The sequence below is a fragment of the Primulina eburnea genome, chromosome 4, assembly GCF_022965805.1.
Source record: "Primulina eburnea isolate SZY01 chromosome 4, ASM2296580v1, whole genome shotgun sequence".
Taxonomy (NCBI): domain Eukaryota; kingdom Viridiplantae; phylum Streptophyta; class Magnoliopsida; order Lamiales; family Gesneriaceae; genus Primulina; species Primulina eburnea.
Window position 1 is genome coordinate 4,522,250 of NC_133104.1, and position 15,941 is coordinate 4,538,190.

Here is a 15,941-nt window from a genome sequence, read left to right on the forward strand (position 1 = left end):
GACTGCCGCCTCCACAACCGCCGCCGGCCGACCACCGGTCGACCGCCGACGGACCGCCAACCGCGGCCGAGCACCGGCCGACAGGCGATGGACCGCCGGCCGACAGCTGTTTAGCGACGGTTTGTAAAAAACCGTCGTTTTTTTTTTCAAACGGTCGCTAAATGTCAAATTTTTTAGTAAGTAAAATAATTCAAAACCAGATCGGCGACGGTTTCTCAAAACCCGTCGCTAATAGCGACGGTTTTTAAAATCCGTCGCTAATTTTCCGGAAACTGCCACCATTTCCGACCGGCCGCCGCCGTCGCGAAGGGGAAGGGCAATTTCGTCTTTTCATCCAAAAATTCAAAATTATCCTACACTTAAAAATCTTACCAAACATAATATTATTTTACACCATATATTACAATCCTACCAAAATCATTTTCTTTATCATTTACGTACTAATCATTAGTTTATCCTATCCTTCCAACCAAACGCAGCCTCAATATCTTATTTTCAACAATAATTAGAGTTTTATCCCTTTTTCTCACTCATTAGATCTATCTAGTCTGATATGATATGATATAATACGGGAATTCTATGGACTTTTGGCATCTTGATGTCATATTTTTTAATTACCAAAATCACTCTTATTAAATTACAAAAGTACTCAAAATTTATTTAATAAAAATATAATGAAAACTTATTTTAGTAAATTTTTAACTTATCTAAAGCTAACATATTTCATACAATTTTTTAAAAATATTTTATATAAAGAAAAAAACTATTTTATTATAATCATCTAAAAGTTTAAAAATAATTTTTTTTAGTAATATAAAACATTTTTTAATCATGTTTGATAATTATTTTAACACAAAAACTTTTATAATATAGTTTGACGAGTCAATTTTTTAATATAAATATCTTATTTTAGTTACTCATAAAAAACATTAAGTTTTATGTTAAAAATTATTATTTTAAATACGAATAATATTAACTTATCAAACGATATTAATCTATATCACGAGTAAAGATAGGTAACACGGTAGACCTATTATTTTTCCAATTGTATAAGCCTCTTGTGCAAATGGACACAAATAATAATAATAATAATAATAATAATAACAATAATAAGAAAAATAATTCGCAAAATCTGTTAAAAACGGATCAAACTTTTTTGAAGTCATTTTCTTTCAACAAAACCGAAGGAAGATATAGCGCATTAAGGTTTACGCTCTGAACAAAAATGGCAGTGTCGCAGCCCAGCCGATCAAGAGATCTGGATAAGCTCCTCCTCCGGTCCGGACATCTTGTCGGCTCGACCTTTGAGCCCGGCTCTGAAGTAAATCTCTTTCTAAGCTCTTTTGGTGTTTTTCCTCTCGCTTAATTTCACAAACATTTGGCGTGTATTTAGTTTTTCAAGTCTAGTATCCTTTTGATGACTTGTGATTTTACGTTTTCTCTTGCTAATGGGTGCAGTTAAGAGATGACATAAAAGAGTATGTGAAAGTTTTGGTAGTTGGCGCTGGTGGGCTGGGCTGCGAATTATTGAAGGACTTAGCTTTGACTGGGTTTCGTAATCTAGACGTGATTGACATGGACCGTATCGAGGTCACTAACCTGAATCGTCAGTTCCTCTTCAGGTGCATTTAATGTTAGTTTAATTTAATTGCAAAAGCTTGTGGTATTTTTGTGGCGTAGGAAACTAATGTGAAGTTTTTCAGCTGAACATGTTGCGTTTTAGTGGTTTGGTTGATTGAGGGGTGTAAATATTATTTCATATGTGATTATTTGGTTGCTGGGCTGGCGATGTTACGTGGATACCCGGACTTCTATTTCTCAAAAAAATTGTGTGCAACGTTTGTAATAGTAAATTCATTGTTAAGACTGTTCACTTTACTGGAAATTATTCGCAGCCTTATTATTTTTTTTATGCAGGCTTGAAGATGTAGGAAAGCCAAAGGCTGAAGTTGCTGCTAAACGAGTAATGGAAAGAGTTGGTGATGTAAATATCACAGCACATTTCTGTCGCATTGAGGATAAACCATTGGACTTCTATAGTGATTTCAGCATAATTGTCTTGGGTCTTGATTCAATTGAGGCTCGTAGCTACATCAATGCGGTGGCTTGCGGCTTTCTTGGTTTGATTCTATTCGTGCATTTCAGTTATACTATCATATCGGGTGCTATAAACATTTAAGTGCATATTGTTTCTTAAAAGTTGTGTCATTATAAAATGAAAAGCTTGAGGGTGCTATATCCTTCCAACTCATTAATATCAATATTTTGCTGATTCTGTATTTTGCTGATTCTGTCAAGGTTTTCAATCTTCTAATTTATAGATACTGTTTGTTAGAGATTCAGGTCTCCATTTTATGGCTGCCATGAGTGAGTGTGACATGTTTGTCCTTGGCTGGATTGAACACTGGACCTCTTACTATGGATAATTTGCAAGGTTAATTTGGTAGTCCATGTTTGATACCATTTTATTCACCAAAATCTGGACAAAATATTTGCAATATTTAGAACAAAGTGAGCGTAATTCCAAGAGGTATTTTCTCTATAGGACTGTCCTTGTCTAGCATTGGAATAACTGAAACAAGCATATTTTCTCAAGATGTTAACTGTCTTTGATTGCTTTAGTGCATGTCATATCCCTTGTAAAGTATGAACTAAGTGGCTTGTGATTTTTGGGAGGAGATAAAGTGTAGACGACTTCGATGGACTAAGGCTTGTGTAATGACGGTGATTGTGATCAGCTTTGGTGGCATTGGTTTTTGTTGACTCTGGTATTTTTGGTTTGTTAAGAGGTTAAATAGGCGTCTAAGTTTGAGGTTATTAAAACAATGATTTGCATTGTTGTGGGATAAAGTTGTTTATTGATTGATGAACCATGTCCATGTTTTGTGATGGCAAAATATTTTATTCAATCTTTCAGAATACAATGAATTTTTAAAATCTCTTTATTTTATGTTGCTTTTGTTTTTTTTTCCTCATTCAGTTACCATGTATTTTCTATCATTATTCAAACAATGAGATATGTGGCAAATAATCAAGAAACCAATGTTGGAAATGAGAAATAAGAATCAACTGAAAATTGGACCTCACACAATATATTCTTAGGTCTGTGTCTTGGTGCTTTTTTCTGATAGATATAAGTCCCATGGTGATTGACTGGCTGAATGAAAATCACTGTAATATTAAAAATTTAAACATCTAAAAAAATTCAAAGTAATATCATTGTTCTGGCAATCTACAACACCTATGGTTTTCCTACCTATATCGAGTTTTTGAGAACACTAACTTTATGGCATATTTATAAAATCTGAACTTATTTTTTAGCAAAATGGTGGTTTCATTGCATTCTATCCCCATTGAATCACAGCCTACCCTCTTTCCCTGTACCCTGGTGTAAGTTCAGAAAAATGAGTTGAAGAAACTCTGAAAAAAACACACGATCGTGTATTATGAAGAATGAATCTTACTTTTACAGCTTGTGTCTACTATCTTTTATAGAGAGAACAACCCTAGATACATCAATCTAAAAGATACAACTACCTACTAAATAATAGGATAAATGGTTACACAAGATAGGACTAAATCTATTGAATCCAATAATTATCCACACGCTAACACCCCCCCTCAAGCTGGACTGTACAGGTTGTGCATTCCAAGCTTGATTACAAATTTTTCAAAGGTTGGCTTGAACAAAGCTTTTGTTAAGATGTCCGCAGTCTGTTCTTCGGTAGGGATGTGTTTCACCGTAAGAATTCCTTGGTCTATCTTTTCTTTGATGAAGTGTCTATCCACTTCTACGTGCTTGATCTTGTCATGGTGAACTGGATTGTGGATGATGGAGATTGCTGCACTGTTGTCACAGAATTCTAGAATTGGTCCTGTAGCCTCCAGCTCAAGTTCTTTCAAGAACATTTGTATCCATAATCCTTCGCATGTTCCAAGAGCTACTGATCGTAGTTCAGCCTCAGCACTACTTCTAGCTACGACATTTTGTTTCTTACTGCGCCACGTGACCAGATTCCCCCAGATGAAGGAACAATATCCGGATGTAGATCGTCGATCTATTGGAGATCCAGCATAATCAGCATCAACAAACATCTGTATACCTCTGTTTTCTGTCTTTCGAAATAAAAGGCCCCTACCCGGAGTCCCTTTTAGGTACCTAAGAATTCTGTAGAGGGCTTTCATATGAGTTTCTGAAGGAGAGTGCATAAACTGACTTACACAACTAACTGCAAACCCAATGTCTGGGCGTGTGTGTGAGAGATGAATTAGCTTGCCCACTAGCCGTTGGTAACTGCCTTTGTCAGCCGGTTTGTCGTCTGAGTTAAGCACCAATTTCAGATTTGCGTCCATTGGAGTATCAACTGGTTTTGAGCCTAACATGCCCGTTTCTTTCAAAAGATCGAGGGTGTACTTACGTTGAGACACTGAAATGGAGTCTTTGTTCCTAGCAATCTCCATCCCGAGAAAAAATCTGAGATTACCGAGGTCCTTCATATCAAATTCCCTTGCTAACTCAGCGTTAATTCTCTGCATCTCGAGTTGGTTATTCCCGGTTAGAACAATATCATCAACATAGACAATTAAGATAGTAATACCGGTTAACTGTCGTTTGTAAAACATCGTGTGGTCTACTTGAGCCTGCTGGAAACCTTGGCTTTGGACAAATTTCATGAATCTCCCAAACCAAGCCCTTGGTGACTGCTTGAGTCCGTATAAGGACTTCTTCAACCTACACGAATTACCTTGGTTATGGCTGGTGTTGAACCCAGGTGGTAGATCCATGTAAACTTCTTCCTCTAATTCCCCATTTAAAAACGCGTTTTTCACATCAAGTTGTAGAAGTGGTCAATCAAGATTAACAGCGAGGGACAAGAGAATACGTATGGAATTTATCTTAGCCACCGGAGCGAAGGTTTCTTGGAAGTCAATACCATGGGTCTGAGTATATCCTTTTGCGACGAGTCTTGCTTTGTGACGTTCAATAGTCCCATCGGAATTGTATTTGATGGTAAATACCCATTTGCAGCCTACTGATTTTTTTCCTTGTGGTTTCTGGACAATTGTCCAGGTTTCATTCTTCTCAAGAGCCTGCATTTCGTTTAAAATAGCCTGTTTCCACCTGTTATCACGCCATGCTTCCTCAAAGTTCTTAGGGATTTCCGCGGTGGATAGTTGAGATACAAGGGCCTGCATATCTTGTGACAAGTGTGCATAACCAAGAAAATCTGAAATGGGATGATTAGTGCAAGAGCGTTTCCCTTTCCGTAATGCTATAGGAATATCAATTTCAGAGATTGTGAGATCCTTACCAGGAGCCGGGAGTTGTGCTTGGTCATGAGAGGTGTCGGGTTCTTCTACTAGCTGCAAGTTTTTTCTTCTCTCATAACATCTGTTATATGGCTGAATTTTTGCAGTCTCAATTGGATTTGAAGAAAGCTGTTGTGAGATTTCAGGGGTTTGATTTTGTGGGATTTGGTGGTTAACATTTGGTGGATTAGGAGCCGATATACTATGACCAGAATCCGGAATATCTGTTAGTAAAAAATTCCAGTCCACGGTTGGAGAGTGATTTGAGTCCCAGAAAATATCATGATCTGCTGTATTTTCCCAGAAATTTGCGACACTTATGATCCCCTCCTGAAGCTGATTTATGGGATAAAAGGCTTGATTTTCAAGGAATGTGACATCATGAGAGACCAAATATTTTTTTGTAGATGGACAAAACACGCGATATCCCTTTTGTGTTGAAGAGTACCCTAGGAAAATACAGGGTAAAGCCCGGGGTTCAAGTTTGCTTTTATTGGGACAGGTATTGTGGACAAATGCCTTACACCCAAATACTCGAAGGTCGAGTTCGGAGTATATACGTGCCGTTGGAAAGGATTTCAGAAGGGTGGACAAAGGTGTATTGAAACCAAGGACTTTTGATGGTTGTCGATTAATAAGATAACATGCAGTTAAGATAGCATCCCCCCAAAAATGTTTAGGAACATTAGCAGTGAATAAAAGGGTGCGTGCGACCTCAAGAAGGTGACGATTTTTGCGTTCGGAGATTCCATTTTGTTGAGGTGACTCAACACAAGAGCTTTGATGTAATAGACCATTTTTTGTGATAAAGGTATTCATGACAGAGTTGAAGTACTCAGTGCCATTATCAGTACGAAGGACTTTAATGGTTGTGTTAAATTGATTTTTGACCATAGTAAAGAATGAGGAGAAAATGGTTGGAACATCCGATTTTTCTTTAAGTAAATAAACCCACGAGACCCGAGAATGATCATCAGTAAATGTGATAAACCATCTTTTATTCGATTGTGATGCAATCCTCGAGGGACCCCATAAATCGCTATGAATGAGTGAGAAGGGATGTGAGGGCTGGTATGGTCGAGAGAGAAACGGAATTTTTTTGTGCTTTGCAAGGTGACAAATATCACAATTGAATTGTTCATTTTTCAAGAATAATGCAGGAAACAATTTTTGCAAATACTGGAAACTAGGATGACCTAAACGACAGTGAAGGAGCTTTATTTGTTGACGCCTAGTCAGAGCAGAGGAGGATCCAACCGCTGCCAGATGCTTATTTGTTGAAGAATTTCCTTGCTGAAAGTAGTAGAGACCCGAACATTCCTCAGCATTCCCAATCACTTGGCCCGACTTCTGGTCCTGAAAAATACACCGAGAAGGTGAGAAAATAGCATGACAGTTCTGATCCATAGTGAGTTTGCTGATGGATAATAAGTTACACGAGAAACCAGGCACATAAAGAACGTTTTTCAAGCATAACGAGGGGCCAAGAGATACCAAACCAGTCCCATGAATGCGCAAGAAAGAACCATCAGCAATCTTAACAGTGCAAGGAAAAATGCTCGGAGAATAAGTAGTAAAAAACACTTTGCTACCCGTCATATGATCAGAAGCACCGGAGTCAATTATCCATGGGGCCGTGGATGGGGCAGAAATCGAGTGCAAAGTATTACCGGTGGAGGCCATAAGAGAGGCAGTATGTGTAGATGAGAGAAACTTGCTCAATTGATCAAGTTGAGCAGCAGTGAAGGGGGCAGGAGTTGGGAGAGCTGTTGCGGACTGGGCAAATGTCTTATTTCCGGGGTTTTCGCGCATATGCTTAGGGACCCAGTCAGCTGGCTTCCCGTGTAATTTCCAACACTTTGATTTTGTGTGATATGGTTTGTGGCAATGATCACACCAAGTTGTTGGTTTGCTTGCCCTTCTCTTCACTGGTCCTTGCCGCCATAGCCGAGGAATCAACTGGTGAGGGCGCAATGGGGCCCAGCATTACTGATTTGCGATGTTCTTCGCGACGTACTTCCGCAAAAATTTCATCAAGAGATGGGAGAGGTTTCACGCCCAGAATTCGGCCGCGAACTTCATCCAAAGTGGGGTTGAGACCAGCAAGAAAGTCATATGTTCGCTCCTTCTCTAACATGCGACGATGGAGACTTGCATCTGCCGGGTCTTTCCAATCATGAGGTTGGAACAAATCTAATTCCTGCCAGACACGATTTAAAGAATGGTAATGATCAGAAACACATCCTTCAGCTTGACGAAGGTCTCGAGCTCTCGTTCGCAAAGCGAACATCTGCGACGAGTCTTCAAGGTCCGAATAAGCCCGTTTGACCGCATCCCAAATGGCAGAGGCGGTCCCGTACATGAGATAGAGTTCTCCGATCTTGTTGTCCATGGAGTGGATGAGCCAAGACATGACCAGAGAGTTCTGAATGTCCCAGGCAGCAAACGACGGGTCATCCACGGGTGGGGAAGGGATAGACCCATCGAGATACCCGAATTTCCCTTTGCCACGAATGATCATCTGAACGGAGCGAGACCAAGGAACAAAGTTTCGGCCATTGAGTTTGTATGCAGTGATGGCGCCGGAAAAAGAATTATCGGAGTGTAGAGTGGGAGCAGTGACAGCGGACGGCATGGAGATTTCCGACGATGCCGCCGAGTCATTGCCACCCGAAACTCCAGCCATGAGTGCGATGGGATTCATTGTTCGAAAGGTAATGTAATCGGCTGGCTCTGATACCATGTAAGTTCAGAAAAATGAGTTGAAGAAACTCTGAAAAAAAACACGATCGTGTATTATGAAGAATGAATCTTACTTTTACAGCTTGTGTCTACTATCTTTTGTAGAGAGAACAACCCTAGATACATCAATCTAAAAGATACAACTACCTACTAAATAATAGGATAAATGGTTACACAAGATAGGACTAAATCTATTGAATCCAATAATTATCCACACGCTAACACCTGGTAACTTAGTACTGTTCCTATGAAATATATGGAAATCCACCCTCAAACATGGGCACAGTAAATTTTCCACCCTCATATTCCACTAAAATGGGCTATTATGTAGGGTATTTGGTGATTCCTAGGAGTATATTATCTGTTTGCAAAATATCTTGCACACAAAAGGAAGACAACCTTTCCTATCTTAATGAACTTGAATTTTTTCTTCTTTAATTAACAAGAGTATAACTCCGATGATGAACCCGTCGAAGAAACTGTCAAACCTATGGTAGATGGTGGAACTGAAGGATTCAAGGGCCACGCCAGGATTATAATCCCAGGAACTACACCATGTTTTGAGTGTACCATATGGCTGTTTCCGCCTCAAGTCAAATTTCCTTTGTGTACTCTAGCAGAAACGCCTAGAACTGCTGCACATTGTATTGAATATGCTCATTTGATAAAATGGGATGAGGTGAGCATATCAGTGAATTTTATTTGTATCTTTGTCATACCTTTGCATCACATGGTGAACATATATTTCACAACCGATCAGGTTCATAGTGGGAAATGTTTTGATCCAGATAATCCTGAACACATGCAGTGGGTTTATTCTGAGGTAAAAATCTCTGCATATCTATTGACTAGCAATTTGAAAAAAGATATTGAGAGATGTTTTTGTGATTTCCTTCCTCTGCTCCTTTGACTCGCATAATCCAATCTCACAGGCTGTCAAGAGGGCGGAGCTCTTTGGAATTCCTGGGGTTACGTATTCTTTGACTCAGGTGAGCGCTTTGATTTACATCCTTTACATTAGCTGCACATTTTTAAGTTTTAAATGCTTTAAGGGTTACTCTAATCATTTTTTAGCTCGTGACAAAATAATTTAATTATTATCTTGCATATATTGTTCTAATTCTTATGTGTTTCGGCTGTTTAGGTTATATCAGTTCTTTAGTTATTTATTTTGCTTACAGGGTGTGGTGAAGAATATAATTCCAGCCATAGCTTCTACAAATGCTATTATCTCAGCTTCATGTGCCTTGGAAACCTTAAAGATTGTTTCTGGATGTAGCAAAACATTGTCAAATTACTTGACGTATGGCATCTTTGACTTCAGGATTTTGTTCTAGTTAAAGTGACAATTTTTTAAAGTAACTTGAAATGCCTTCTACAAGTTTACCTGATCCACCAGTGTCCATTGGCTATGAAGTCCTGTTTTGTTATTTTTCTTGAATCGATCTGGTTCCTTATTGTTAATACCTATCAATTAGTAACTACTGTTTCTGTCGCAGGTATAATGGAGTTGAAGGTCTCCATACCAAAGTTACAGAGTTTGTAAAGGACAAAGACTGTCTTGTTTGTGGTCCTGGTGTTCTTATTGAGTTGGAGAGGTCTATTACTCTAAACAAGGTGAGTCTCTTCTTTAGCTTCTTGGTTGCTTAATTACATTTATCTTAATGATTAAAGTTGTACGTGTTAATTTAATTCATTTTGCAATTAAGCTTGTTTGATAAAATTGATGCTGCGTGTTTTAAAGCGTCCAAGAATTTGCTCAACCCTCTTTAGGTCACATATCTTCATTTTGCTATAGCTACACTAAATTGAATTCATTCCATGTCGTTTTGAACATTATCATTGGATTCTAATGCTAAATATCGATTGCCGAGCTGCCATGTCCTGATTATTACAATGATGTTTTTGTTTTGTTGTTTACATCTTCTTGACATGTTACTGTGATGTGCTCAGCCCTGTGAATCTTTAGGACCCATTTTTTCGACATGTTTTTAACATTCCTCTAAAAAATGAATACTTCATGGCAGTAAAATAAGGAAAAGTATTTCTCAGCCAAGAGTGGTAATAACATTCACATTAAATCAGAGTGTTTTCTTGTTATATATTAGTTAGAAGATGTTGACCTACCAGTATGTATGATTTTGGCTAAATTACATCTAGTGTTATTTATATGCATATCCAAATTCGCTAAATTAAAATTTTAGCCCCTTCTTTTATGGAACATCAAGCAAATCTAGTTGTAAAGACTGAAAATTATTTGTTTGTCTGCCAAACTTATTCCACATTTTTGGAGCTCCTAAGTTGATTCGTTTTCTTTTTGTGTTGCAACATGCAGTTCATGGATCAACTTGAAGGCCATCCTCGACTTCTACTCACTAGAGTAAGTGTAACTCATAGAGGGAAGAATTTGTACATGCAGGCGCCTCCTGTACTAGAGGAGATGACCAGATCAAATCTAGATTTACCCTTATTTGAACTAATGGGAAAAATCTCCAAAGATGTTATCCATGTAATTGGTATGTCTGGAAAAGGTGACAAGAAACAGTCATGCTTGAGGAAATTACGTCTTGTGTTCAAAGGGTTCGATGGAGTTGCAGGTATCGATATGGCTGGTGGTGCATAGCTCTCAATACCAAATTGTAATGGGTTGCTCAATGTTTTAAGACATCTAGGTATCGATCCAGACAATTTGACTAAATATAATAATATATTAAAGATATATTTGTCATTTATCACTTAAGTTTTATTCTTTGTTTATTATTATAGTTAGATGGATCAACACATGAGTCGACGACATTGCTTCAGCGACATGAGGTACATCTATTGTGGTGCTAAGAAATTCCAATTTGAGTCTCCAAATTTTTGATGTGATAATGTCAAGATAAAACTCGAAGTCACACAAATGCTAACTGATATGATCAATTTATTCACAGACTATAAATCAACAAAAGCTATGCAATTTTTGAAAAAATGTGCGAGCTTACAAATGTATCTTCATCTTCGCTTCATCGGGCGTTAAGATTGATAAAGAACTAGCTTCTTCGAGTCAAGAGGTTTACACTTTTAGAACCTTAAACCAAATATTTCACAATCTTTTGTTTTTAGTGTCTATTGAAGGTTGATCTTCTCATTTCAAATTATATTTATGGGATATTCAGGATGAACTATAATAGAGTGCATATAATGGACAAAACTCATATTGATGAAGATGTATGAAAGTCTTGTTGAAAATCATGAGAAATAACCTTTATCCGGAATTGTTGCGGAGGATAAATAATTGCATAAGCCCTTGTAAAAGCTCAACAAATCAGGTAATTCAACAAAAAACGTTTCAAATCACATCGACGAAAGTAGGAGTGCAACAAAATAAGTTCAAGCCACTAAATCTCGGAGCAAGAAGATAATTGAGTTAATATATGGAAGATGGTAATGCAAATGCACAAACTAACATCGAAGATGATGACAAAATTGCTACTTTTATAAAATGAAAAAACACCAAACAAAATCCTACGTTCAAGTCTCGAAGTCAACAAAACAAAAAGAAATTGACCGTGATGCCAAACAAATTACCAAAATCATGATTGAAAATGAAACAAAAAAAATAGACATATCAAAGAAATGATACACAAAAGGTGACATTTATCACATTGTGTTATACATAATTTTTTATTATATGATTTAAGTTAAAGTCTGCTACACATAATTATTTTAGACAATAATCATCGTGATATCACGTATAACGCATGTTCTCCTTCCTAATTTTTATGAGAAGGGGCGAGGGCCCTTCAAATCTTGAGAAACAAGGGCTGAATCTGTCTGTGATTCTCAATCCATACGAAGGGATTCCCATTGCTCTATTCTATCCAAAGGGTGTGGAGCCTATTGATTCTACTACTCATCCCTCATTTGTCACTTCCACAACCCGCAATTCTACGCCAAATCTAAACCACTGTTCCGCCAATGCATTGAACGGTTTTGCGAATCATTTTCTTGGTCAATCAAGTTCACAACCTTAAAAATCAAAGCTTTGTCCATTTTTCTTACAAAAATCTAAAAGAATTCAAAAAAAAAAAAATTGTATCATCCGAAAATATCAAATTTGATTTTGAACCTATGTAGGAAACTTTATCTCAATTTAGGCCGGTTTTAGGCTCTCTTTATGTAGATAGATATCACGTGACTAGATTCTTTCTCAATCATCCACACAATTTGGTCGAATTATAATATAATTGTAAAGGAGTGAGTCTCATGGATCCTAATGACGAGTCAATCCTATCGATATTTACAATAAAAAGTAGAGGGAGTCTCATGGATCATAATCTGTGAGACAGGTCAACCCTACCCATATTCACAATAAAAAATAATACTCTTAACATAAAAAGTAATACTTTTTCATGAGTGACCCAAATAAGAGACTCGTCTCACAAATACGATCCGTGAGACCGTCTCACACAAGTTTTTCCCTAAAAAGTAATGCTTTTTCATGTATGACCCAAATAAGAGACTCGTCTCACAAATACGACCCGTGAGACAGTCTCACACAAGTTTTTGTCATTGTGAATATGGTGTTACCACTAACTCATCACATTATGTTTTAAGAAAAACATTGATTAAATAATTTATGTTTTTAGTTTGGAACAATGTCTCGAGTTCCGAGTACACCATCTTCCACCTCAGGCAAAAAAAAAAAAATTATGTTTCCACTCCATTTATAGATCCCAAATTACTTATTGAAACCAAGAATTCTTGAGTAAATAAATGTATAATTCAATTTGGTATAAAGATTGAATTGATTAATGATACTGCAAGCGGACCCAGCCAACTGCAAGACTCAGACATAAACAACTCGTCAGGTTCTTTGTCCCCAAGTATTCTAGTGGCCGAGTCAAAATGGTATTATCATGACTCGAAAATTCGCAATATGATATTACTCGATAATCCATACTCGAAATATATAATTTTTTTTAAAAAAAAATTATATCACAAATAACCCTTTTTTCCAATTTCGATTATAAGTCGATGATATGTGTAAAATTATTCATTTCTCGTACCCTAAAAAATGAAAATCTTGATTTCATTGAATAGTATAACTAGTGGATGTAATAATTAAAGAAAATTTGTAAAAAAGTGCTAGCAAATTCGCAACCAAGTGTACATATAATGTAATCTATCTTTCGGATCAGATATCTGGATTGTGGTTCATTTTCTTTGCTTGCTCCTTCTCATCCCCACAACTAGATGATAATAACAATAATAATATTATCATGTATGATTGAATTCATGCATACACTTGCATACACTATGTGGGGTCGTAGAAATGATGAGATATTTTTAATAAGAATTTATATTTGTATATTAGGGATTATGATCTTCGTGTATGTCGACTATAAACTCTTAACGTTGAACTAAAAATTTGAGATGAAATCGAGGGATTATGACCCTCGTGTATGTCGACTATAAACTCTTAACGTCGAACTAAAAATTTGAGACGAAATCGAGAAACAATATAAAACTTTAAAGATATAATTAGCACACGTAAAAACCGAGAAATAGTACAGATTATAAAGATACAAGTATGAATTATCCCATAAAAACATAATATACATAAATGTTATGGTCTCGATTTTAGATTTTTTTAGAGAAAATTGCGATTTTCGTCATATATGTTGTCAAAATTTACGAGCAAGAACTTTGGGACATGACGACCAACTGAATTTCATGACCCCATCAACCCACATGCCCCGCCCCATACACTCCCTACTCTATTTTATTCTCATCTCTTAGCTTTTTCTTGTCTATTTAAAACACTTGAGCATCACATTCAATACAGAAAAACAGAAAGGGTATGGTACAGAATTCAAGTAAGATTCCTCATATATTATCTGCTCTTTTTGCAACTTCTTCCACCTTTTTAATTTTCAGTACAAAAAAACACACACATGGAAGCATCTTTCGAAGTAGAGGACGATGTGTTCTTTGCAGATTTGAGCAAGCAAATCTCTCTACTTATCATGGATGACGATGAAGAATCACTGGTTCACTGTCCTTCAGTAAATCTACAGGTAAGCACGTTTTGTCTACGTTCAAAACGTAGCGTTTGAGCTTGCTGATGTCGAAATCTCCTTAGGTATATTTTCTATATATTGTCGATATTCCACTACATAGCTTCATATTTTTCATTTCATATCTTTGCATATAGTATAGTACATGACTAACTTCGTTTGCGGGCACAAAATTCACATTCCCTTTTCAATTTTCTTGAAAATTTCCAGGCTTTTACCCGAGTAATTAGTCCCTCTACAGAAGCAACACTTCTTGGCCGTGATCAGCAGTCACAAATTAGAAGAGAAATTAGCAAAGGGACCGGAGTTTTCATCCCTCGTTCGACTACGAATCCGAGGAGGAACAATTCCAAGCAAGGAAGATTCAATGCCAATCACAAGTACCAAAGGCCTAATCTAGATTACCACAACGCAAGAGGGATAGTCCCTCATTTGAAGTACAACAATAACAACGTTAATCCATCTTATGATTCAATTAACCCAAGGAGATTTGGAGTATGATGTTGCAAGAGAGAGATTATTATGTGTTGTCTTAATTATTTATCGATTATTTACGATGAATAATTCAGGATATGTATGTACATAGATTATGTGCAAGGAATTGATGATTAAGATTCCGTGTGATAATTGCTTTGGCTAGAGGGGAGGGGTGTTTCACTTAAGGTGCATGATCAGTGCCTCTCTAATTAATTTGTGATATATATCGGAAGTTATGTTGTTTCCTATTAATTTTAGGGTTCATGTTGGTAGTATTGGCTAGCTTGTAATTTTTATTTAATACAAAAGATAGTTATTATATTTGTAGGACCGAACGCTTCCCGCTTTAATAAAAGATATAGTTAGTAGTAATTGTGCAACTCAAATCTTTTCAACCGCACAGCAGTTCAAGCACCACGATTCGATCACTCTACCAAGCAGGGACAATTATTGCACCCAACAATCCCCTCCCAATAATTACACTCCTTGCAATCAACGAGAATTGAACTCATGACATTGGCTCTGATGCCAATTGTAGGGCCGAGCGTTTGCCGCTTTATCAAAAGTTATAGCTAGTAGTAATTGTGCAACTCAGATTCTTTTGACTTGTTATAACATGTAAAATTAACGGTCTATATTAAGTCAAACTATTTCAATAGCAATTGACATGGATTTATATAGGTTTTTGACATTTACGTTTTGTGTAGATGTGAACTTGACAAGTATATCTCTTGTACGTTATAGTTTTTGTTTTTTGTAAGACTGGGAAATGTCAAATACAATAAATTTAGGAGTCGTACGTGTATTATTGTAAAATACTCAAAATATGTGTTATTTGAAACTTATCGTAAGTTATAGTTTTTGTCCTTGATAAGACTGAGAAATGTCAAATACAATAAATTTTTAGGAGTGGTACATGTATTATTATAAACTAGGTGCACCGACACACTCGTTGTGTGTTTGTATAATATTTGTTATAATTCATTTGATTTATATTTAAATAAAAATCAAAATATAATTATAGAAATAGTGATGAACTAAACTGTAATTTTGATATATAAATTAAAAAATAAAAGAGTAAAAAAATGATCTCCGTAAAAATTGAACATATAACCTAAACCTCAAGAAATAATGACTCTATCCGCTGAACTACATATAACTTGCATTAAAGTTTTAACATTTTATTAATATATATAATTATTAAAACAGACCATGACACCAAAGTTAGTTATTCTAAATATCTCAAACTTAATAAAATAGTATAAATATACTCAAAATAGGTGTTATTTCAAATTTGTTGTTCAAATCATTTTATAAATTATATCTTTTTTTCTTCTCTAAACCAAATTC

The 15,941-nt window shown here is 36.4% G+C and overlaps 1 protein-coding gene and 1 long non-coding RNA gene across 2 annotated transcripts; both read left to right on the plus strand.

Moving 5' to 3' along the window:
- The first annotated feature begins 1,139 nt into the window (after positions 1 to 1,139).
- On the plus strand, positions 1,140 to 10,784 carry LOC140830705 (NEDD8-activating enzyme E1 catalytic subunit). Its single transcript, XM_073194134.1, has 9 exons — positions 1,140 to 1,321; positions 1,459 to 1,622; positions 1,918 to 2,120; positions 8,499 to 8,731; positions 8,813 to 8,875; positions 8,985 to 9,041; positions 9,234 to 9,355; positions 9,552 to 9,669; positions 10,388 to 10,784. The coding sequence occupies exons 1-9, from the start codon at positions 1,226 to 1,228 to the stop codon at positions 10,673 to 10,675; spliced, it is 1,344 nt and encodes a 447-aa protein (XP_073050235.1). The 5' UTR covers positions 1,140 to 1,225; the 3' UTR covers positions 10,676 to 10,784.
- A 2,933-nt stretch (positions 10,785 to 13,717) lies between these two features.
- LOC140829713 (uncharacterized) lies at positions 13,718 to 14,843 on the plus strand. Its single transcript, XR_012117500.1, has 2 exons — positions 13,718 to 14,114; positions 14,325 to 14,843. It is a non-coding gene; the product is annotated as an uncharacterized lncRNA (long non-coding RNA).
- Positions 14,844 to 15,941: the final 1,098 nt, after the last annotated feature.